Below are 25,342 nucleotides of genomic sequence, written 5' to 3' on the forward strand. Positions count from 1 at the left end.
AATATACCTCAGTAATCAAATCAGCCATCAGCACAAACTAAACATGTCCATGTTGTGACATCTCCCCCCACGCATCGTTTAGCCGCCCCTCTGCTGTCAACCCCTTACCTTTATTTTCAGAATCTTTCATTCTCTGTTTCCTCCCTCTGCTGCACGAAAGCAGAGAAGTCCAGCTGTCTGTGCAACCCTGACTTTGGATTTGTCATTCACAGACAGTCAGCGGTCCCGGGGGCGAAGTCCCTCAACGCAGAAGCACCCAGGCTATGGTAATGGCATGCAAGTCAGTGTGCAGGGTTATAATTTTGCTTATGCTGGAGCGGAAGGGATGAGGATGAAGGCAGACGTAAACACGACTTCCAAAACATGGCATGGAACCGGATCTGGAGCCTAGGTTTGCCCTTCTCCCTTCCCTGGAGTGGGGATCAGCTGCTTAGTGGCTCTTTGCCTCTGGAGGGAGGGACTCAGGTTTAACGTGGAAGGTCCGTGAGGTGGTCCAGACTTATTTCAAATGACTTTGGAGGGGTTGAAGAGCCCTGAGCTTCCTCTTCCATACTCATTCACTGCTTCCTTCATTAATTCAACAAACACTTCTGGGTGGGTCAGGCGCAGGGCTTAAAGCCCTGCAGTCACAGCAATGTGCAGGACCAACCCCTAGCTCTGCTCTCAGGTAGCACACTACAGAGACAGTGGATGCCATACAGTGACCTGTGTCGGCTTCATGGACATGATTCCCAAAGCCGCTTCACCAGGGTATAAAGCAATGGGCAGGGGAGCTTTGCAAACCAGCCAGTCAGTGACTCAGTCGGGACCGGGTATGAGGAAGCCAGACCAGGAGATCCCTCTACTGAAAGGCAAGGAAGTTTCCAGCAAACTTTTTAGTCATTCAGATCACACTGAATTTTGTCTCATTCCACAACTCAGGTACAGCCCTTCCTTCCTCCGTCATTCATTCAACAAACAGTAATTTTTGGTAGGCACTGTTCTACCTGTTAGGGTTTCAGAGGCTAAAAGCAGACCTGTCCCTGCTCTGGTAGCAATTTTTACCTTCCGGTAAGAGAATTAGACAAGCAATGCAAACACAAGTAGCAGCAAATGCTGTGAGGAATAACAGAATGTGGAAATGAGGTCACAAGGGCCATTTCTAGATCGTGTGGCCACGTGAGATGGTACTTAACTTATGGAAAATGGGTCAGCATTCTCACCGTCTTCCAAACATCTCCATTTAAAATTGGGGCCAGAAGTGTGGTTCAATGCTACAATGCCTGCCTGGCATGTTCGAGGCATTGGATTTGACCCCTAGCATTGCCTTACAGCCCTCCATGCCCCTCTAAAAAAGAAAAACATTCTCGGGGCTAGTGAGATGGCTCACTATGTAGAGGTGTTTGCCACCAAGTCTGACTGATGACCTGAGTTCAGTCCCTGGGCTCTACAGAGTGGAAGGAGAGAACCACTCTCTCCAAAATTGTCCACTGCCCTCCACACATGTACCACAACATATATACATACATACATACATACATACACACACACACAAAATCAATAAATGTCATAATCTTTAATAATATATAATGTAATACATATATATTATTTTTATGTGCATGGGTGTTTCAAAACATACATAAAAATAAGTAACTTTTTAAAATTAAAAATAAAATAATTTTTTTCAGTTCTGAACCCTTACAATCTCCTCTAGTACATATTGCCTCACTGGCGGCTGATTATGTGTGATTTTTTTTCCATTACAGATTGGAAAAACTTATGTCCAGAGAGATGAACTGATCAAGTACAGGACCCATGCTGAGAGAAAACCAACAGAAAGAAACCCATCTGTTACTCTCCTCCTCAGAACTCGCTGGTGAATACAGTCTCGACACAGGAAATGCTCTGGTTGACAAGAGTTCTAAAGACCCCTCTGCCACTATCAACTGAGTGGTGTGGGGCAGATGACTTAACCTCCCAGCATCATTTCCCCACCTATAAATAGGAGTTCATCACACCTGCCCTGGTACCCAGCGTGTACCAGGCTGCTGGGAAGATGAAGGAAGAGCAGAGATGCAGAACTTGGTAAACAAAGCATTCTGACAATGTGAGGAGTCATGACCAGCTGCTTAGGCACATTTAAGATGACTAATCTTAAGTGTTCACCTACTCATTGCTGCAGCCATGAGTCAAGTATGGCCATGGAGCAGAAGCTGTCTTGGCCACTAGGGGCCCCTGAATTGATTCCTAGCTGTTTACATTTGAAGAGGCCCTGAAAATTTAGGAATATTTAAGCATTTGGGTTTGGTTTCCATTATCCCTTGGCAATGTATGACAGACAGCTTTCTGCTCTTCTTTAGAAGTCTGGGGGCCAGTGAGGGGGATGCACAGAGACAGTTGGCTCTTGAATGTCTCCCAGAAGCCCATGCAATAAAGGCTTCATTCTAAAGGCATGGCTATTCGGAGGATGGTAACACCTTTAAGAAGTAGGATACGGTGGGAGGATGGTCTTTAGGCACTGGGAATATAGTCTCAAAGGGGATTGTGGGACCACAGCCCCTTCCCTTTTCTCTTTCCTGGTACAAGATGAACTGTTTTTGCTTTGCCACATGATCCCCCAATAATATATTACCTTACCACTGACCCAAAGCAATTGGCCAAACCTGTCAGGGGCTAAAGCAAAAATAAACTTTTCCCCAGCCCAGTGAAATGGCTCGGAAGGCAAGGACACTTGCTGCCAAACCGGATGACCTGAGTTCAATCCCTGGAACCCACATGATGGAAGGAGAGAACTGACTCCCAAAAGTTGCCCTCTGACCTTCACATGCACATATGTGCCCATGAATAATAAATGCAAAAAAAAAAGGTTTAAAACAATCTTTTACTCTGTAAGTCACTCACATATTTTGTTATAGTGGTGGAAAGCTGGATGTCACAAATGGGTTTATTATAACTCCTTAGTTGCCATCTTATGAGCCTCAGGTCCATCCATCACAACAAAGAACTGGGCACCTCCTCCCCCAAGGACTAAGTCAATCTATGGGGGTAGGAGCACTCAGAGGGCTGAGATGCTGCAGACCCACTGCCCTCCCTTCATTCAGTAATGCTCTCATGTTAGGAGCTGTTCTGAACTTAAGGAAGATGCAGCGCTCAACATCTTCTGTCTTAAGGAGCTTGTGGCCTCCAGTTGAGGGGTTACTAAGTCAGACAAACAGATGCCAGGCCTGGGTCTGAATTGTAGGGGGCAAAAGGGCTCTGAGGCAGAAAAGACTGGATCCAAACATGGGCTATGCCATTTACTGGTCCCTAGAGAAAGTCGGGGTGCATTCTTGAGTCTCTCTAAAGTTTCTATTCCAACTGTGTGGGTTGAAGATAGTCATGGGACCATCACCTGAGGCTGGGTGAGGCACAGTGGCTTCAAACATGAAAAAAGTGTGGCACAATGCCATGAAGGTCACAGTCAATGCTGTAAGATTAACAGGATTACCTGAGTCAGCCCTCTGAGCCTGAGCTTTCCTCATAAACTATGGAAAATAGTAATTAGTTTGTAGGTTATTGTGAGAATTATACCCCAGGAAGATCAAGCCACTGGCTAGCTCACTCAAGCTGCATCTGCTTCAGGGAAGGAGTACCAAGACTTGAAGTAGTAAGGGGGGGAGGGGAGGAGGGCTGCCATTCATATTTCAAAGGAGGTAACATTTTTTAAGTGTGACCTTCTCTATGGATATCTGCATTTTACCAGACACTGTGTCGGAAAGGTTTCGAGCATGCATAGAAGTTGAAAGGCTTGTGCAATGAGGCCCGTGGCCATATGCATTTTGTTATAGTCGGTGCGTGTTTCCATCTCTAACCTGACCTTAGCTGCTATTTGGTTTATCAGGTGCGAGAGGAAAAACGTGCATGAGAGAGAGAGAGACAGACAGACAGAGACAGAGACAGAGACACAGAGAGACAGAGACAGAGAGAGAGAGAGAGCGCACATGCCATGCCGTGTGATCACGTGACAGTCAGAGAACTACTCTGTGTAGTCTATTCTCATCTCCCACCTTTCCGTGGGTTCCAAGCATGGAACTCAGGTCAGGCTTGCACCGCGAGTGCCTTTGTCTGTCTGCTGAGCTATGTCACCACCACGTCTTATTATATTTTTGAGACAGAGTCTGGCTATATTCCCAGGCTGACCTCAAACTTACAATCCGCCTGTTTCAGCCACCCAAGTGCTAGGACCCACAGCCACACCCAGATTTTATCTTTTATAAGGTAGGGCCCCAGATTCGGAATCCCTTCTATCTCAGACTCCTGAGTGCTGGAACTATAGACCCGGGCCACTGTATATGGGTAACTGACTATCTCTTTCTCTCTCTTTTTTTTTAATCAAGCTGAAAGAGATTTGAAGGTCTTATTAAATGGAAAGGGGCTCAACATTCCCCTCCTGACACATTATTTATCAAAACCTTAGATCTCTGATCCTCGGGCCATTCCAGTAAGGGTCAGACAAGCTCTCGGAAGTTTTATCCTGCCCCACAGGTAGCCTCAAGGCCATGCCTCATTCAGGAACAAGAACAGACTCAAGCCCTGGATGGACTCTTTCCACTAACTGTTGTCTCTGACCCTGAGCTTCAAAGAGAACCGCAACAAAGGCAGTTCTAAATGGCCAGTCATGGCGCGACTTATTTATTCAGTTCTAAATGGCCAGTCATGGCGCGATTATTTATTCTCAATAACTGAGTTTAGGGAATGCTTCCAGCAACTCCACTAAGTCCCTCAGCATTTCTGCACAGTCCCTGTCTTGTTAGAAGCCACTTCTGAGTCACTTGTGAGTCACAAGCATGCTGGAGAAAAGAGAGATGGCATCCCAGGAAGTACCACACTTGGTCTCTCTCCACCCGGCTGAATCTGTTTGCTTTTGCTCCGAGCACCCAAGTGGCAGTTAAGAAGGTAAAATGAAGAGAGAGAAATCATGACCAAGCAGTGGGGATGTGTAGCCGGGTATGCCTGGAGACTAGCCAGGGAAGGAGGGCGGGAAGCCTAGCTATAAGGAAGGCAGAGTTCCCAGGAAGCCAAACCACCAAACAAGAGGAAGGACATTAACCCGTGGAATGCCTACCACTGGCCAGGCAGTTAATTTTTGTTGTTATTTATATAAGTTTACTGGAAAACTCATTTGCCAAGCCGTGGTTTTAAGGCAAGTATGCTCACATCAAGTGGCCTGGGTTCAAATCCCAGGGTACCAGGTATGTCACTGTGGAAGCATTATTCGGCCTTGCTCTGATTTTTTTTTTATTATTCATCAAAGGGAGACCTTAAAACAAGGTCGTCCAGGCCAGGAAGACAGCTCAGTGGGGAAAAGTGCTAGCAGCGTAAGCCTGATGGCCTGAATCTGATCCCTTAAACCCACAAAAAGCCGTCAGGACTATCTCCTAGAACCTCTGGGGCAGCAAGCTGGTCTGGAACACACAGCACGGTGGCAGAAACAAGAGAGACCTCAACAAAGTGGGAGGGGAGAACCAACGCCTGAAAGTCCTCCTCTGACATCTGCACACACACACACACACACACACACACACACACACACACACACACACACACACGAGTGAGAGGCAAGGTGACTTGCCAGAAGCCGCACAGACAAGTAGCAGCCGGGCCAGGATGCTCCATGTCATTCACATCTCACGGCAGCTCTGGGAGAAAAGGGCAGCATCCAATCCTCTTCCTGTACTGCTGCGAGCTTGGGACCCTAAGAAATACCTCACTCATGCCGCAAGTGGCAAATGGAAAAACTGAGGCTGAGACCCACGCTTGACGAAAGCCCGCAACTATCTCACAGGTCAGTTTCACAAATGTTAGCTTGTATTGGGGTTACTTCTGGGCTTAGTAAAGGACAGATTTCTGGGCTCTGTCCCCAGAGTTTCTGATTTGGGGATGCTAAAGCAGTGTGGAGTATCTGTACTCCTAGAGGCTGATTTGGAGAATCTCCCTCAACAGTTAAGTACCTATAGGCATAACAGGCGTTGGGGGAAGGAATTGGGCCTGAGACTGTCAGGCAATGAAGTTCTGCCACTCAAAGTGTTGCTTAGTTGCCAGGGCTTAGCTCTCTCTCTTGTGTGTGTGTGTGTGTGTGTGTGTGTGTGTGTGTGTGTGTGTGTGTGTGTACAAGTACATGCAGGTGTGCTCAGGAGCAAGGGGGACAGATACAATCTGTCACGAACAGCCTTTGCATGGGTGCTCAGGATCTAAAGGGAGGTCCTCCTGTTTATTCAGCAAGCGCTTCCCTCACTGAACCATCTGCTCCCCCCCTGACTCCGTTCATTATCTGTGATCTCACTTGATTCCAGTAACCATTCTCTCCATCTACTGTGTTTAAAAGAGAGAAAGACACGCTGTTAGGAACGAGGAGAGAAGCTAGCAGTTAACTGGCACGTGTTTTGTTCCCTTCCGGTCCCGGAGAATAGTATCGCTGGGACCGACTGAGCGGTTCCAGTTGTGACTTCCCAGGAACTAGCTAGTGTATTTCAGGACCTAGCAGGATGAGGTGATCTCCTGTGAGAGGAACTCAGGGCTGATTAGCATAATCCCAAGGGTTGGAGCCGTCTCCTGGCAACAGAAACACCGACCCTCTGGACAGTCCCTTTTCTACAGCTAACAGCTTTGAGGTACGGTTAAAAAGTCATTCTCTGGGAAGGATTGGAAGGGTTAATTTCTACTCCACTCAGCTTGATCACATTCCCATTCATGGAGAAGCCTTGAATTTGAGCCAAGAACCGGAAGAAGACAAAAAAAAAAAGCTACATCATTAAATCTAAATCAAGTAACTGATTAGAACCCAGAATATTTAAAGAATTGCTATAAAGAGAGGGAAAAAAAAAAGACAAACTACCAAACAAAAGAGTGGGAAAGGTCAGCATCAAGCTTTTCAGAGGCTCATGAGTAGCCAACATTTGTGAAAAGATACTCCCAGTCACTATTTATCAAAGGAATCCAGTTTTCCAAAAAAAGACAAATGACCATGGTGGTCATGGTTGTCATGATCGTGCATGCCTATTAGGCGCATACCTATAAGCAGCATTTGGAAGGTGGAGGTAGGAAGATCAGAAGTTCAAGGCCAGCCTGAGACACCTGAGACCCTGTCTCCAAAAACACAAAGCAGCAACAGGACCCAGGGCATTGTTTTATATACAGCCAAGTGGGCAAGCCTTGACACAGCTAACACTATCAAAATGCACTATATAAACTGTCAAAGAATAAACTTACCTAATTTTAAACAAAAAAAGGCTTAGCAGAACACAGAAAGGAACCAAGAATCTCTGGTAGACACAAATTAGCATAAATCTTCACAGAGTTCAATGTGGTAAGATCCTTTAAGACCACCACCAACGAAAGCATATCACCTTGTGTCCAGTAACTGTCCCTCTAAGTATTTACACTGTAATTATAGTTATAAATACTCAAAGTGCATATGTTTTAAGATTGTATTTGTATTAAATGTATGTGTGGGGACGGGAATGGGTGTCCACAGAGGCTAGAAGCTGTTACTGGATCCCCTGAAACTGGAGTTACAGATACTCATGTCATGGGTTCTGGGAACCAAACTCCAGTTCTCTGAAGAGGAGCATGCACGAAAAGATGCCAGGAGTCCCTAGAAGCTATGGTTTTCCTTTCTCACCTGGGACTTGTGGGGAGGGTTGGGAGAGAGCAGGATGCTGCTACAGAAGGCCTCGCCATCCCAGAAGATTCAGCTGCCCAAAGAGACTCAAGTTATGGTCTTTTCCACAACTCACTAAACTTTTCAGTCTCATGACTACCCAGATTTGAGGTATAAGATTGTACTAATATTCATAAAAACAGTAACTAGCCTTTTCTGAGTCTCTATGTACTAGGCAAACAGTGAGCACAGCTACAGGATGCCATGGGAATTAGCATCCCCATTCTGCAGATGGTAAGTGACTGAGGCTTTTTTGGTGGTTGTTGTTGTTTTTGGTTTTGGTTTTTTTCAAGATAGGGTTTCTCTGTGTAGCTTTGGCGGCTTTCCTGGAACTCACTTGGTAGCCCAGGCTGGCCTCAAACTCACAGAGATCCGCCTGCCTCTGCCTCCCGAGTGCTGGGATTAAAGGCGTGCGCCACCACCGCCCGGAAAATGGCTGAATTTTAGGAAGGTTAAGGGCCCTGGCCAAGATCATGCTAATTTTGTGCCACTAATTAGCAGCAGGCTAAAATCATAACCTTACTGCCATCAGAGAACACGGTTCCAGGTATTCAAGTGATAGCAACATCATCAGGAAGGGAACTTCAGACCACCCTTTACAAAACCAGGTAGAGCTGGACTATGGATCCCTTTCATCATGTGGTAGTTCATCTTAATTCTCCCCTCCTAAGTGCGTGGGAACCTATTCATTTTGTGCTGGGAGGTATGGCAGAAAGGGCAGCCTCCCGTTAGTCAGGCCTGAGTTAGCCATTTTCCTCTATGAGTCCTCCTGCGGGTCATTCAGGATCCCCGGACTTATCTTCTCAAGTACAAAATGGATGGAATAAGTAACATCTACCCTTCTTTCCTCCCAGGCCTGCTTTCAAGATCTGGTCAAGGCTGGGCACAGTGACACCTGCCTTTACTCCCAGCCCTCAGGAAGGAGAGGGAGCAGGGCCTCTGTGAACTCTGGTTGAGAGAGCTCCAGGCCAGCCAAAGCTGCTTAGTGAAACCACGTCTCAGGAAAAAGAAAAGAAAAAAAAAAAAAAAAGAATAGAAGTCTGAGCAAGATCTTGTTTGAACTAACCTGTTAGGTATCATGTAATCCCTTCTGTCTGCCTCTCTTGCTCTGTCTGTCTGCCTCTCATGCCCCCCTCCACTCCGAGACAGCCTTCTGCTCTTTCGCTCTCCCTCCTCCCTCCTCCCCCAATAAACCTCTTGCACATACACAAAGTATCATTTAAACAGTCATTTCATAATAGTCTTATCCCCAGGATGTCTAGGGAACAAAAAGAGGAATGTATAGCCTGAAAAGCTGTGGATGGACCATAACATAGGAACCAGGAAGCAGAAGGCAGAGGATGCTGTACATTCAGTACAGAACTGTATTTCTTTACTTACTTATTTCATTTTTCTCGAAACAGGGTCTCACTCTATAACTCCGGGTGTCCTGGAACATACTCTGTAGACCAGGCTGCCTTCGAACTCACAGAGACACCTCCCCACCCCACACCCCACCCCACTCCACCCCACCCCGCCTCTGCCTCCCGAGTGCTGGAATTAAAGATGAGGCTAGAACTGTAAAGTGATAAAACTGTGCATTCCTTCCCACCCAGAACCAGATGATGCATGTGGTTGTCTCTGAAGGAGTACCTGTTGCCATCCCCGGACCCAACAACCTAGAGAAAAAACCTGACCATCCCCAGCCCCACTGGGTGTCAGCAGCAGATCTTGGTAGCCACAAGGAGGAAGTTTAATGTGCATATTAATTAAAGTGGGAAAACAAACTTTAGAAGCCAGCAAGGTGGTGATGATGGGCTCAATCAAGGGTCTGTTTACCACCCACGAAGAGCTCGTGTCTATGGCAATAAACAAATATTTACAAGACTATTGATCTTCATCAAGTTTTATACTCCCTGCTCTGCATCATCAGCGCCTTATAGCCATTAACTCTTGCTATTCGATCATTTATTTGATCCTTAAAGCAATGGGTAAGGGTGACTATGTCACCATAGGACTCGGTTGGAATCCGGCTCAGGTCTGGATCTGTCGGCCATTTTAGAAATCAAGGCATGTCAGCCTCACAGAGGAAAGATCTTTAGATGACGAGACAGACAAAAAGGAGGAGACAGACACACACGATCACCGAACGCACACTTCAACTGGTGGGAAAGGTAAAGAGAGCTGGGGTAGGTGTGATCTGTAATACCAGACGGACAGCCACAAACGCCCTGCGGGGGATGAAATCCTAAAGAAGAGGTTACAGGTGGCAGGAAATGTTTCCCCGAGAGATTGCTGCCTTTGAGTGGCAGGCAGCCAGGCTGCGGGATGAGGGCATGGCCACTGCGGGCTGAGAAACCAGGAGCCCAGAGACCATGTTGTTTCCTGCTCAGAAGCCTGTCTTCTCAGGGAGATAAAATGTCGACTCTTCCTCCCAGGCCTCAATCCTTGCCTTAGGACTCTCACTTTGCCCTTGATGAGCCCCTGGGAGCCATGCGGCTGTTTTCCCTGCGGGCAGACGGCTTTCCTGTCTGCTTCCTGGAGTAGCTCAACAGGTCTGGGGCTCCCTTGTGGCTCTGCCTCGGGCCTCCGCCGCACACCTGCGTCTTCCTCTCCCAGCCCAGTTCCCAGGGATGGGTGGCTTTAGGAGTGTCGTGTTGCCTCCCTCTCTGGAAATGGTCTCATGTGCAGGGCTTTTTGCCTATCTTGTTCCCTGCGGGTCCTGGCGGGGAGAGGGGCCGGATAAAAATGAACGGAATGATGAGCAGCCCAGGGGAGAGGCCCTGATGAGGAACAGGCTGGCCTGTGCCTGGAAAGCAGTTCCTTGTGGCAGCGCTTCGGGGTAACCTGGAGTCTGCCAGCGCCTACAGGTTGGAACCCGGGTGGGCTGGGTGCAGATGGGGGAGAACCCGGAAAGGAGCCTGGGGAATCATATCAATTCCCCCAAAGGTACCGCACTGCAGGGGCTGGGCCAGGTGTGGGGTCCAGGAGGGGAGCCAACCTGCGTGAGATTCTGCCGCGTGTCACCCGCGACTCCCCCCAGTGCAGAGCCAAGCCCGCAGACAGGACGCGGGGGCGGGGGTGGGGGATGAGCACACCGGGATCCGCCCGTGCCCTGAGGGAGCCTGGGGACCTCGGGCCTGGCCTCTGCAGGGCGTCGCAGTGCCCGCCGCCGCCCCGATGCCCTCCGCCGCCCCGGTGCCCGCCGAGCGCACACTCACCCCGCTCCGCCGGGAGAGCCGATCGCGTCCTCCGCAGCCGCCGGCCCGCGCGCCACCGCCGCAGCGCGGACAGCAGCCTCGGGCTCTTCTTAGTGCCTCCGGCCTCGGTCGCGCCCATAGGTGCGCCCGCCCCTTTCCGCCGCCGCTTGGGCCCAGGGTAGCCGCCGCCGACGCCTGGCGTCTGCTGGTGCCCGGCCACTGCCGGGTGGACGCAGCCACGGGGGAGGAGCTTGCGGTGGGGCGATGCAGCCGGCGCGTGGCGACCGGCCCCGCGGGACCCTGGCCACGAACAGGTGTGCGCGGCCACGAACACGCGCTCCTTGCTGCAGAGAAATCTGTGCGCGTCCTGCAGTAGCCGGCCCGGAGCCCTGGGAGAGCCTCGATCCTATATCTCACATCACAGACAGGGAGCTCAAGATCGAAGCTCCCAGGGGTTAAGTCTTCTGCCCAGAGTTCGTAGCGCGCTAAAGGGACGGTTTCCAAGTCCTGAGCGCTCACTCTGCCTCACTGAAGGAACGTGTTAGAAATTAAACATGCATCTCTTTATGTGCCCGCCAAATTATAAAACTGCCATTTTTTGCAGTCATGAATATCAGACAAGGGTTTCACCAGGTGATCAAAATTAAAATCGCCAGTGGCGGCAGATGAAAACTGCATGCCTCCGACCTTGATGTGCTCAGGAATCCAGGTTTGTCTGTCTTGTACCCTAGACAAAAAAAAAAAAAAAAAAAGCACAACCATAACCTAACGTCAGGAAACACCAAATGAACCCAAAATGAAGACAATAGTCCTAAGATGGGGTCCTGTATTCTCCAAGGGTGCTGATGTCATAAAAGGCTACGTACACGATCCGAGGAGGTGGAAGCGTCACAGCTACTAAACATAATTTTGCTCCTGGGCTGAACCGTAGGAGGGAGGCATCTCGTGTTTTTGTTGTTTTTAAGGCTCTAAAGGACACTAATGGGTTAACCCATTAAATATGGGTGGTAAAATAGATAACCGTTTATCAATTATAAATTTGTTAGCAGTAACTGTCCCATAGTTGCCTTTAAAAGTCCTTATTTTTAGAAAATATACATTGAAGCATTTCAGAATATGTGGAGGCTCACAGAGGTTTCCTAGTGAGACCTGAGTTTGCAGGAAGAGCTGCATCAGAGGACATGTGCATGGTTTCTAGGTGATTGGAAGGGTCTACACTTGGCTGTGCTGGGGGGAGGTCTCTTGTTGCACCCCTTGGAATTCCTATAAAGAGCCCTTTAGAAGAAACAGAAGGGCAGGGCGGTGGTAGCGCAGGCCTTTAATCCCAGCACTCGGGAGGCAGAGCCAAGCGGATCTCTGTGAGTTCGAGGCCAGCCTGGGCTACCAAGTGAGTTCCAGGAAAGGAGCAAAGCTACACAGAGAAACCCTGTCTTGAAAAACCCTACACTTGAAAAACCAGAGAGACAGACAGAGAGAGAGAGAGAGAGAGAGAGAGAGAGAGAGAGAGAGAGAGAGAGAGGAGAGGAGGGCCCCCAGTGAATAAGCATCCAGGCCCTCCTGAGGCTATCCTGTGTTTCTGTTTCTCTCCCCTCTGTCCTTCTATCTAAATCTCTTATCCCTCACTTCTCAAGAGTGCTCTGGGGTAAAATGTGGGAGGAGTCTCCCAGAAGGCCTCCCACAGGAATAAAGGACTGAGACATCTTAAATGTAAAAACCAAGGTGGGAGAAACCACTCTACCCAATAGGAAGCCTACTTACTTACAGCCCAGATGTCAAAATAGTGCAGTGTTCAGAGTGGGAATGTGTGCACTGTAAATGTTCAAGGTCCTGGGTATGTTCTCAGTGTGTAACAAAACAAAATAGTGCGGTGTTTGCTAAGGGCCAAGACATGTAGCTCAATGCAACTGAATCAGGACACCAGGAGGTACACCCTCCCAAAGATCCCCAACTGATTTCTGACCAAAGTTCAGAAGCAGTTCAGTGTGTTTGGCTCAGTGGTACATGCCAATAATCCCAGTACTGGAGAGGCTGAGGCAGGAGGATGACCAGCACAAGACCAGCCTGGGCTACAAAACAGCAGTAGCAGGCCAGGCACCTTTAATCCCAGCACTTGGGAGGCAGAGCCAGGCACATGGATCTCTCTGAGTTCGAGACCAGCCTGCTCTACAGAGCGAGATCCAGGACAGGAACCCAAAACTACACAGAGAAACCCTGTCTCAAAAATAAATAAATAAACAAACAAACAAACAAACAAACAGCAGTAGCAACACTAAGAAGAAAGGAACAAATCAATGCAAGTGTTTTAAAATGTATATCTGGGCTGAGCAGGTGAAGACACTTGCCACACGAGTTTGACAACCCAAATTTGATCTCCAGAACCAACAAAAAGCTGGGTGTTGCCGTGGCTCAAATCTGTAACCCAACACTCCTGCTGCGAGACGAGAAGTAGAAACACTCGGCTCGGCTCGCCTACAGTGCAAAGAGAGGCAGAAACGAGAAAAGCCCTGCCTCAACAAGGTAGCAGGAGAACCCGACTCCCAAAGGTCGTCTTCTGACTTCCATGTATACACTATGCCAGACACACAGATCAATAAAAAAGAAATTTTTTAAGACAAGGTTTCTCTATGTAGTTAGTCGTGGTTATCCTGGAACTTGCTATGTAGACCAGGCTGGCCTCGAACTCGCAGAGATCCCCGTGCCTCTGCCTCCGCAGTGCTTCGATTAGAGGCATATCTGAATTTCAGATAGTTCAATCCAGTATATAAAATGTGGCTGAGCCACTGGGCTCATGTTTCCATGGCTACGTTTGGCTTACTCATCATCCTTGCTCCCTTGAGAAAGCCAGTAGCCATCTAAGGTAGAGGCCTGAGGCCTCTGAGAAGTTACAAGGGCAAAGATCTAACCTCTCTGATGTCAAAGAGGCCCTTGGTGGTCTAGATAATTAACCCTGTATAAACAATTATAGGGCAGCATCTCTGATTAATTTGCAATGTAGAAAATGAGGATATAGATACAAAACGAAAGATAAGTAGGAGAGACTGGGAAGCAGATGGATCTCTCTCTCTTTCTCTCTCTCTCTCTCTCTCTCTCTCTCTCTCTCTCTCTCTCTCTCTCTCTCTCTGTTTAGATTCCTTTCATACCAACTTTCAGGTTCCATGCCTCCACACTGAAGACACTGGCCCTTTGAACAAACCACCTATTTAACAGACCTCCTCAGGAATAGTGGTCACATGTAACCTACTAATTCTCTAGACAAGGTTTCCCTGATCCTGTGTCTTCTTAACCCAGGGCATCAAGAGTCTTGGAGTGAGAACATGTAGTAACTCATTTTTGTCAGCCAAGCCATCTGTGACATATGGTTATGTCCCTCCCTCTGCTTTAACTGTCCCCACGATAACCATTCTCTCTAAAGAAAGGAGTGTAACCAGATGCCTAGACGGCCCCTTCCTGGGTACCCCACCATACTACTACCCTATATGTGCTGAGTCTTACCAACTAGTTCTGAAATGCCATCCCAGCCCAGTGGGCCTGGAAAGACTCCCCTTGGCGACCACTGTCTGTCTCCACAGGGTCTGATCTGCACCTGGAAGGACCGAGCTGCTCGCCACTTAGATTTGACTGATTAAGTTGGGTGTGGTAGTATGGACCTATAGCTCCACATTTGCCAGGCAGAGGGAGAAGAATTACAAGTTCAAGCCCTGCCTCAGACAGAGGCAGGCAGCATGCATGCAGAAAGATTTTATTGGTCTGGAAAAGACCAGAAGGACCTTTTTATCCCCCTTTTCTTCCAAATATCATGTGATTTCATGACACTCTTCCAGCTCAGAGCTGGAACAAGGTCAGAAGCTTCTGGTTCCCACAGTTAAAGCGAGCCACAGATAGATGGGGGAGGGGTGGGGAGGCTCTCTTCAGCAAACCCTGGAAGCCCATGAGAAGAGAACTCAGTCTGAGTGAAAATCCAAGCGCCCTGAGGCACGTTCAGAAGCTTAGGGACAAGAATTTCTTTTCAAAGGTCAAAAATGTGGACTGAAAATACAGTAAGACAAAGAAAGAAAGAAAAATGTGGGCCAGTGAGATGGTTTATCAGGTAAAGGTACTTGCTGCCAAACATGATGACCTGCATTCTGTCAGGACTCACACAGTAGAAAAAGAATTGGCTCCTTCAGACTGTCCTCTGACCTGCTACACACACACACATATACACACCACACACACAACACCACATACATATACACACCACACACACATGCACATACACACACACCACACACATACACACACACACATATACACACCACACACACAACACCACATACATATACACATACACACCTCACACATGCATACACACACCACACACACACTACACCACATACATATACACACCACACACACATGCACATACACACACACACCACACACACACACACATATATATACACACCATACACACCATGCCACATACCACACACACTACACATACCACACACATATTTTCACACCACACACACACATACTACACATACCACACACACTTATACACACCACACACACCACACCATAGACACATACACACCACACACACATTACATATACTACACACACATATATACATACCACACACACCACACCACATACCACACACACCACATACACATACACACACCACCAACACACAAAAATACCATACATACACCACACATACCACACTCACACCACACATACACACACACCACACACACCACACTCACACCACACATACATACACACCAATCTACCACAAATACCACACACATCACACACATACACTACACACACACACACACAAATGAACAAATAAATGTAGTTTAAGAATTCAAATATGAAAAGATGAAAACCAAATAAACCCACTTAATTGGATATTTAGTTCACTGTGCAAGGAGAGAGAAAAAAAAAAACCCTGAATTCCATTCATGTCTTTCTGTTTACAGAGCTAGTATCAGAAGTAAGAAATACTGAAGTTTCAATGAGATTTAAGGAATGTGTGTATCCATGCATGTGTGTATCCACCCACAACATGGGGCCTGTTGACTACTACAGCTCATTCATAGATGGCGGGGGAGGGAAAGGTCATGGAATCCTCACCAGAGATTCCAGAAGCTCCCTCTCTGGACCTCCCAGCCCACTGTATGCGATTCTACCCTTCGCTGCACAGGTCCTCTCAGCCTCAAGCCTAGTGTGAGCAAAATGAACCAAAGGGGGACTTCATCTATGGAGCTATGGGGAAGTCGTCATCCATGCTGGGATGGATTTCTGGGTGGGGCAGCTGCTTCGGGGGTCATCCACTCGTTCATTCTCTGTAAGCCCAATCACTGAATCTCCCAACTGGACTTTGATGGAATCTTGCTCTGGTTTGCCATTGGTGCTCTATAAGAAAGGGGAGACTTTAGTCTAGGCTTCCCCTAGGAAAGGGTTCGACCACCAGCATGATACAAGTCACATAAAAGAGCAGCATGAGCAAGGAATGCCTTTGCCAGACCCAGCACCAGAGACACTCCAGATGTTTATTCCAGCTGTTCAGTCTTTCTATTCACATGGAGAGCTGATACTGAGAGAGAAAGAGATCCCTGACACTGGTAGGCACTGCCACCAACATAATGGTAGGTGACTCTTTTCACGGGAAGACTGGCTGTAGCTGCATGTCAGCATCTCCCGACAGACCACAAAACCCAAATAAGATGATCTGATGACTCCATGGGGACAACCCTTCTGAATTGTAGCTAGCGAGTTTCACGTTTGTTGATTTCCCGAGCAAGGGCGTCCATTTCTTCTTGTCAATCGTGGGTTGTTAAAGAGGGAGGGAGCTGAAATGAGAAGATGGAGGAGGACAGAGAGGCAAGTGTAGAGCTACATGGAAAGAGGGGTTAGGGAGGTGGAGAGTTGTCGAGGGCGGTCCCAGTGGCCTGTGCCTGAGGCTGAATCATGAAAAGTTCCTTTCAGACAGTCTCCCAAAGGGGACTGCTCTGTAGGGAGAAGTGGGCAATGAGTCCTGTGCCCTGGGCAGTGTGAAGAAGGGGTAGAAAGAGCAGGGACTTGACAGGACAGGGACAGCTGTGCAAACTGGCCACCAAGAATTAGGCAAGAAGGTAAGCACCTTGGCCTATGCTGACAGATGTCCTTGACATTGAAATGATGGTCCTCAAGTATTAAGGTGTAATTCCAGCCCTCAGGAGCTGGAGGCAGGAGACTTGTGAGTTCCAGGACAGTCTGAGTTACTTAATAAGATGCTATCTCAACCAAACAAAAATCTCTGATGGATTGATTATAGCTTCCAGCTCTTTGGAGCTAGAGTAAAGGAAGCTACAAGTTTTTTGAGACTGATGGTATGGGAATTCCATGAGATTGTACCTGCAGGGCTGATATTGTAGAATTCCTTGAGACTGTATCTGCAGGGCTGATGTTGTGGAGTTCCTTGAGACTGTACCTGCAGGGCTGATATTGTAGAATTCCTTGAGACTGTATCTGCAGGGCTGATATTGTGGAGTTCCTTGAGACTGTACCTGCAGGGCTGATATTGTAGAATTCCTTGAGACTGTACCTGCAGGGCTGATATTGTGGAGTTCCTTGAGACTGTACCTGCAGGTAGGTGTAGCTGAAGTTTTCTTGGTCCTGCTCCGGCCTCCACAGTTCCGCAGCCCATTTATAAAATAATCACTCAGAAGCTCATATTGATTAAAATTGCTCAGCCATTAGCTCAGGCTAACTATTGACTATCTCTTACATCTTAAATTAACCCATTTCTGCTCATCTATATGTCACCACATGTTCCGTGGCTTTACCTGTTGCCTTTACATGCTGCTCCCTGGACGGCAGGCTATCATCTCTCTCTCAGCCTTCTACTTCCCAGAATTCTCTTCTCTGCTTGTCCCACCTATCCTATACTTCCTGCCTGGCTACTGGCCAATCAGCGTTTTATTTCTCAGTCAATCAGAGCAACACATTCACAGCGTCCCCAGCATGCAAGGGTGATGTTGTGGAGTTCCTTGAGACTGTACCTGCAGGGGTGATGTGGTGCAATAACATAAACTATGTTGAATATAGAAAAACAAGGTACTCAGTGAGGTGAAGAACCTCTGAAGGAACTGAAGAAGGCCCTAGAAGGTGAAAAGACTGCACTTGGTTGTTATGAAATAATCGTTTTGTGCACTGTGAAGATGTGTCTTTGCCAAGGTGCCTTCTGATTGGTTTAATAAAAGAGCTGACGGGCAGGTAGCTATGTAGGAGGTATAGGTGGGATAGCAAGACACAGAGGATGCTGGGAGGAAGAAGGGCTGAGTCTCAGGAGTCTGATCACAGCTATGAACCTAGATGAAGTTTCGTGGTGTCTGCACATTTCAAAAGTTTGGACTAATGACTAACAAGATTGCTGTAAAAATCATTTGCTATATAAACCTGATATATCTGAATTCAATCCCTGAAATCCACAATAGGAGAATTGACTTCTGAAAACTGTCTTCCAACCTCCACATATGTACTGTGGCATATGAACAGCCACACCACACCACACACCACACACACACACACACACACACACACACACACACACACACACACACACACGTAAAACAGTTTTAGCCAAAAAATTGAGGCAAACAAATACAGGGAAATTTTAGTTACTGGCTCTAGGTAAATAGCTCTGGGAATGGTTTTTTAAATTTTCTGAAGATTTAAAAAACCAAAAAAATCCTAAACATTAATTTTGGGAAAAAATATTTTAGGTTGAAAAAGGTATAAACTGTCAGGGGTGGTGGTGGTGCCTTTAATCCTAGCATTCCAGAGACAGAGGCAGGAGGAGCGCTAAGGAGTTCTAGACTCCCGGGTCAGCTGTGGTTACACAGTGATACTGTCAGAAAACAAAAGCAAAAAAATAATAATTTTCTTTTTTATGATACTGGGTACTGGCTACCAATCTCACCAACATGCTAGGCAAGTGCCCCCTCCCCCATCTATGTCCTCACCATCACCCTTTTTAAAACTTTTATTTTGAGACAGGGTAAGGCTATATTACCAGGCTGGCTTTGTACTCACTATATAGCCCAGATAGACTTTGAACTTTCAATCCTCCTGCATCTGCCTCCAGAGCAGCTGGGATTATAGTTGTGCACAACCACGTGCAGGTTTCTTCATCTCTTAGAAATTTATGTTACAGTTTCTGTATCTAAACAAATAAAATGCATGAATTTGCCAGGCGGTGGTGGTGCACACCTTTAATCCCAGCACTTGGGAGGCAGAGGCAGGTGGATCTCTATGAGTTCAAAGCCAGTCTAGTCTACAAAGGCTGTTCCAGGACAGCCAGGGCTACACAGAGAAACCCTGTCTCAAAAAAATCAAAACAAAAAGCATGAATTTTTTAAAAATGTCTACCCTGTATCAAGAAACAGAATACAAAGGTGCTTTAATCTAGAGTAGTGAGCACATGATCAAATTCCATCCCAGCTTGGTCTTTTCTTTTCTTTGCCTAATTTAAGTCAGAAAACAAGACTTTATTTTCGAAGTTTATAGACTTGTGAAAATTTTTTTCAAGATAGAGCATATTTATGGTGCTGTTTATGTATAATCAGAGGAATTTGTAGTTTCAAAAAAATGTTGGTCCCGTACATTCGATGCTGGATAGAATTTTGTGTTGCTACGTGCGTACTTTCATTGTACCCTCACTCTGGATAGTGGGAGTTGAGTCAAGTGTCCTTCTTTATGACATCCAGCACTTTGTGGCCTCAGTTCCACTTCCATAGAAACATGGCAAGCCTAGTTTCTTACTGTTTGCATTTCCCTTGTACACTCTGTCCATGATTCAGAATTATTTTAGCCATGTCTCCTGTATACCTGTCTTAGGTGGTGTTCTATTGCTGCAAAGAGACACCATGACCTCTGCAGCTCTTATAAAAGAAAGTATGTAATTGGGGACTACTTACAGTTTCAGAGATTTAGTCCATTATCATCATCGCAGGAAGCATGGGGGAATACAGGCAGATATGGTGCTGGAGAGGTAGCTGAGATCATCTGGGACCAGAGGAAGCAGAAAGAGAGAAACTCTGGCTTAGAATGGGCTTTTTGAAACCTCAAAGCCCACCTGCAGTGACACACTTCCTCCAATAAGGCCACATCTCCTAATCCTTTCAAATAATGATACTCCCTGTGAGCCTATGAGGATCATTTGCATTCAAACCACTATAATACCTAATAACGTCAGATTTTATTTTGCAAGTCAGTACTGTTTTAGTTACTGTTCTGTTGCTGTGAAGAGACACCATGATCAAGGCATCATATAAAAGGAAGTATTTAATTGGGGACTTGCTTACAACTTTAGAGGGTTAGTCCATGATCATCATGGTGGGAAGCATGGTGGCAGGCAGGCAAGCTTGGCACTGGAGCAGTAGCTGAGACTTTACATATCATCTGCAAGATGGAGGCAGAGAGAGAGCAAGACTGGGCCTGGCATGGGCTTTTGAAAGCTCAAAGCCCACCCTCAGTGACACACCTCTTCCATCAAGGCCATACCTCCTAATCCTTCCCAAACAATTCCACTAACTGGGATCCAAACATTCACATACATGGGTCTGTGGAGGCCATTACCATCAAACCACCACATGTGCCCAGTCTTAATTCCACTGTGTTGTTCTATTTTACATTTATGGAATTTGCTACATTATGTATTCTTCTCTTTGTGCCCTTTCAATTTGACATTTAGAAAATTCTATAGTTTTGACAGGCAGTGGTGACACATGCTTTTAATCCTAGCACTTGGGAGGCAGAACCAGGAGGATCTCTGTGAGTTTGAGGCCAGCCTCATCTAAAGTGAAAGTTCTAGGACAGCCAGGGCTACACAGAGAAACCCTGCCTTAAACTAAAAAAAAAAAGAAAAAAAAACATGAAAATTTTATATTTTTTACTAATACTCCTTACAATTCCTCTATTGATTTTTTTTCTCATTTTAACTTTAATAAAACTAGCAGTATAAAATATCTTGGTGGTTATATATTTTCAAAAGAATAACTCAGTGAAGTCCACATTTTTAAAAAGTCAGGGAGATGGTCAGGTGGGTAAAGGCATTGCCACCAACCCTGACGAACTGAGTTCAATCCTGGGACCTACATGGTAGAAAGAGAGAACCTATTTCCTCAAATTGTCCTCTGACCTCCACACACTTCTGGAATGTGTACATGCACACACATACACATGGTAAATAAATAAATAAATTTTAAGGCAAACATAAAACCACCCTCAAAATAACAAAAACAACAAGAAGTAGATTCAATAGCAAGTCTCTAAAACTTAAAATTTGAAACAGGAACAAAACAAGTTTATACAACTCCAACTCCTCTACATTTGTCCTCAAGTCTGCTGGACCTTGGTTCATGGTCACAACCTTATTTATTTATCTATTTATTAATTTGTTTATTTATTGTGTGTGTGTGTATGTGTGTGTGTTACTTTCTTGACCTTCTGATCTTTGATCTTTTTCTACTCAGGACCTGGCCTTCTCATCCTTATTTTTCTGTATGGAGAACTTCAATTTGTTGTCCTGAATGCTTTAGTTTTATTTTTTATACTTTTGGTGTTTGATCTGAACTGTTACGTCGTCGATGAGATCTAGAACTACTTGGGAGACAGGCCTCCAGGCAAGTCTGTTGGGGATTATCTTGATTAGGTTAACAGAGTGGGAAGACTGGCCCACTGTGGGTGGTCTCATTCCCTAGGCCGAAATCCTGGTCTCTATACAAAGGAACAAGTGAACTGAATATGTGCATCCATCTCTCTTTGCTTCCTCACTGGAGGTGCAATGTGCCCAGCTGTGGCAAGCTCCCACTGCCATGACTACTTACTCATCCATGGTGGATGGTACCTCCAACTCTAAGCCAAAAGAAACCCTTTCTCCCTTAAATTGCTTCTGTCAGGGAATTTAGCACAGCAACAGGAAAGTAACTAATATAATACTCAACTTTGGTCTCTATCAGCCTTTTTTCCCCGTTACTATTTGAGCTAGAGGATATTCTCTTTTCGCCCTCAGAATTTTCATTTCTTTGTGAATTCTTGTTTTCTTGGTTCCTTCTTTTTTCCTCTCTATTTCTACTCTGCCTTTTTTTCTCTGAGTTCCATTAATCTCTCCTCCTGTCTTCTCCATTTTCCCGTGTCATCTCTCAGCTTTACGGCCTTCCTTGTCTCTTGTACTCCTCTCTATCCACAGTACTCCTTGCTTCTGCTGAGATCTTTTGTGACTTCTAGAACCTACGCTCTTGTTGATGTGCCCATTTCTGCCAGTCCCTTGCTCTACTGTTCTATATTTGCTTTTGGTTGGACCATGTTCTCTGCTGCTACCCTTTGCTTTGGCTGGGCTCATGCTCGCTACTTTTGGATTCTGTTCATCTTCTCTTGACTTCAACCTTTCCCTGGTCTTTTCCTGTAGAATCAGACTTTTCTTTAACATTTTTGTGACTCCCTTAACTCTTTGACATCAGCTCTTTCTCTTTTGACATGCCTCCTTTCTTCACTTTGGTTTTATTGTATTTATCTTCTGAATTTCTGGTGTCTTTCTTTTTGCAGTCAGATAAGGTTTTAACCTTCTCTTCCTTTTCTCTTTTCTATCTGGACTCTCAGGTGTGTCTATGATCAGATACGTATCTATGTTCTTTCTCCTCCTCCTCCTCCTCCTCCTCCTCCTCCTCCTCCTCCTCCTTTTTACTATAACTGGGCTCATTTGATTTGATTTGATTTGATTCAACTCTTATCCCTTCGATCCATCCTTTGCCCCTTGACACCCTCATTCTCTGAGCTCTCTGAGTCTCTTGCCTCTAATGCTGAGGATATTCACTATGTCTGAAATGGTTCCTTGATCTGCATTTAGGAGTTCAACCAAGTCCTCTTCCTTTACTGTTCCTGTGAGACCCTGAATCTAAGTCTTCTCTGTAGGAAGTGGCTGGGATTCAGGTGGACCACACCCTCTGTCCTCCCCCTCCCTGACCCCCTGTGTTTTCTTTCCTTGCCATTAGTGTTAGGAAGCCTTTTTCCTCTGGTACTAGGAGTCTCTTCCAGATGGACAGCAGGCAGGCTTCAAGATTTTCAGGCTCAACTGTACTACACCTTGTTCTTGGACTTTTCTTTTTTATAGTTTCAGGAACTTTTCCTGTCCCCTGCCCCCTTTTTTAAATTTTCTCTTCAGAAGTACTTTCAGAATCAGAACACTGAGAGTCACCTGGGCTATCTGAATCACCAATGACGATAAAGATTGTGACTGCTTACGTCTGGTCTTTTCGTAACTTTAGATTTGGGGAGTAGTTCCCCACAAACAAGTCACACCTTGGCAAATGACTTGCTCACTGTGCCTATTTCTGCTTTTGACTCTCACACAGCTCCTTGACCTGAGGTCACCTACTCAAAGCCAAAGCAATACTCATCACACTGAGGAGTTGGTTGCCTTGTTGTGAAGAACCGGGAGCCATTTTTTTTCCATCCCTCTATTGGCCACTGAGAGAAATCCTGTAATTAACAGCAAAAATGTTCATTTTTAAAATGAGAGGGGAAGAAATCTCCACCATGACGTCTGTTCTCCCTTCCCTTTGCTTCCACATTGACACAGTTTTGTCCTTTCTGGACCCCAGCCCACTAACTGCCTACCTTGCCCACAAACCGTCCTGGCACGAAGTGGCTGATCCTCTTGTTTTACTTAGGCTTGAGCTGGTTGATTTGTTAGTTGTAAACAAAACCCTTCGATTTCCACCTACTTCCTCTACATGGCAATTGAGTCACTCGGTGTGCTCTGCTGTTTTGCTTTTCTCCAGTGTTTTTCTTTTGCACAACACCATTTCCACTCCTCTATGACTACTTTCATTTTAGTCTCCTCAATAATAAACTATACACACCATCGTTCTTGCTGTACTCCATTCATCTCCCAGGTTCTGTGATGCTTGTCATCAAGTAGTAACAGAGTTCTAAGTGAGGACTATTAAAGTCTGAGTTGCGTATTTGAAGACTACTTATCCATATCCCTGACTACTGAAGATCAGCGAGCTGGATGTTTCCGTTCTTCAGTATTATTCCATTGCTGTTTCGCCTGTGCATGAATTGCTCCAACTTTCTGCACAGAAGCCCAAATTTTTCTGTTTCTTGAAGAGTTGCTGGGGTCTAGCCTCGGCTCGGGTTCAGGTCCTGAGACAGGGAAGGGGCATCTGTGCAAGGAAAACTTCTGACCACCAAGTGGATTGCACTCAAGTGGCCCCAATAGCTCAGGCTGTCTTTATTTATACTTAAACAGAGTTTTTCTTAGCAGGGTTACATGAATAGCTTTATTATTGGCTTCTCTTTCTGACTTTAAGAAATACATCACACTTTAAGGAATACATCGTGATCATTATGAAAGCCCTCATTGTTCCCCTTTATGCTTCCCCAAATACACCTTCCCACCCACTGCATAACCTTATTCTAGACACAGTTCAGCTTTTCTACAGCTTAACTAAATATCGAGCCAGACCCATCCTGCTCTCGCAACACTTATGTCATCTGGCAGCCCTGTGGTTAAAAAGTTCAAAAGTAATAGACATGGGCACAATGCTTCAAGGACAACAATATTCAAACCCAAATAATTCTTTTATGTCTGCAAGATATATTTTTATACAGTTCCCTTTTCCACAAGAGGGCCCCATGTCTCAATTTCTGTCAAAGGCAGACTTTGACAAAGCACTCTTCCCTCTCACTATCCCATACTTCTCCCACCAATATAAGCTCCTATATATGGTAAAGATGGATCAATCCATCCCACAGTTTGCATTGTATTTTTCCTCCAGGAGCATACCAGATCCTACCAATGAGTCTATGCTTGGTGTCTAGGGAACTTCCTCTCAACAGATGGCACCATGTGTGCCCCTGAGGCTTTCTTCCTAGTCTGCGTATGCATGCCCTGCTCTCCTCTCCCGAACTGTAAAACATGGATTTAGCTCAGTGGTAGAGCGCTTGCCTAGCAAGCGCAAGGCCCTGGGTTCGGTCCTCAGCTCCGGGAAAAGAAAAAAGAAAAAAAACAAAACAAAAAAACATGGTTAATGTTCTGTGTGTTGTTTTCTCGTATGTGCCTAACTATCTCCATGGAGTCAGAAAAGTTCCCAGGGTTGGGAGTTGTAGTTAGTAATTCCAGAGAAGAGATTTAAGAAGCATTAACCCCCTGCTGAATCTTACAGGAAAATATTTGAGAAAGAGCAGAATTTCTAGGGAAAATTACAGCTGTTGCATGTGTGAATGACAAAGTAAAACTAAAAACTACCCGAAGAATCGCCAATCTAATGAGAGAGAAAAGAGCCTGCAAGCTGCATCAATTTTCCAAATTCCTACACTGTCCTGTGGACTACTGGTCCTTGCCAAGTGAGAGTCCTGAGGAAACTTGGATAGGTAGTTTTATGCTGATCCAAGACAAGGTTGCACAGCTCTGACAAAGAATGTTTTAAAACTACGCATTGAGTGA

At 46.0% G+C, this 25,342-nt stretch overlaps 1 protein-coding gene and 1 long non-coding RNA gene across 8 annotated transcripts in view; one reads left to right on the forward strand and one right to left on the reverse strand.

The window, feature by feature from the left end:
- Dnajc6 (DnaJ heat shock protein family (Hsp40) member C6) overlaps positions 1 to 11,245 on the reverse strand; it is a 164,123-nt gene extending 152,878 nt beyond the window's left edge. For 2 of the 6 annotated variants that reach the window (XM_052718044.1, XM_052718046.1), the window contains exon 1: positions 10,879 to 10,993. Coding sequence is in view for 2 of the 6 variants with exons in the window: in XM_052718041.1 (XP_052574001.1) it covers positions 10,879 to 10,996 (118 nt within the window). In the remaining 4 variants the exon portion in view is untranslated. Of the gene's footprint in view, positions 1 to 108; positions 348 to 10,878 lie in introns of those variants that run through there. The other 4 variants (XM_052718042.1, XM_052718045.1, XM_052718041.1 and 1 more) reach the window with 3 other exon arrangements.
- Positions 9,191 to 25,342, forward strand: part of LOC128097490 (uncharacterized) — a 36,318-nt gene continuing 20,166 nt past the window's right edge. For both annotated transcript variants that reach the window (XR_008213875.1, XR_008213876.1), the window contains exon 1: positions 9,191 to 10,527. This is a non-coding gene — a long non-coding RNA (uncharacterized LOC128097490). The remainder of the gene's footprint in view (positions 10,528 to 25,342) is intronic.

The sequence above is a fragment of the Peromyscus californicus genome, unplaced genomic scaffold, assembly GCF_007827085.1.
Source record: "Peromyscus californicus insignis strain IS unplaced genomic scaffold, ASM782708v3 Scaffold_5__1_contigs__length_169319896, whole genome shotgun sequence".
Lineage (NCBI taxonomy): Eukaryota > Metazoa > Chordata > Mammalia > Rodentia > Cricetidae > Peromyscus > Peromyscus californicus.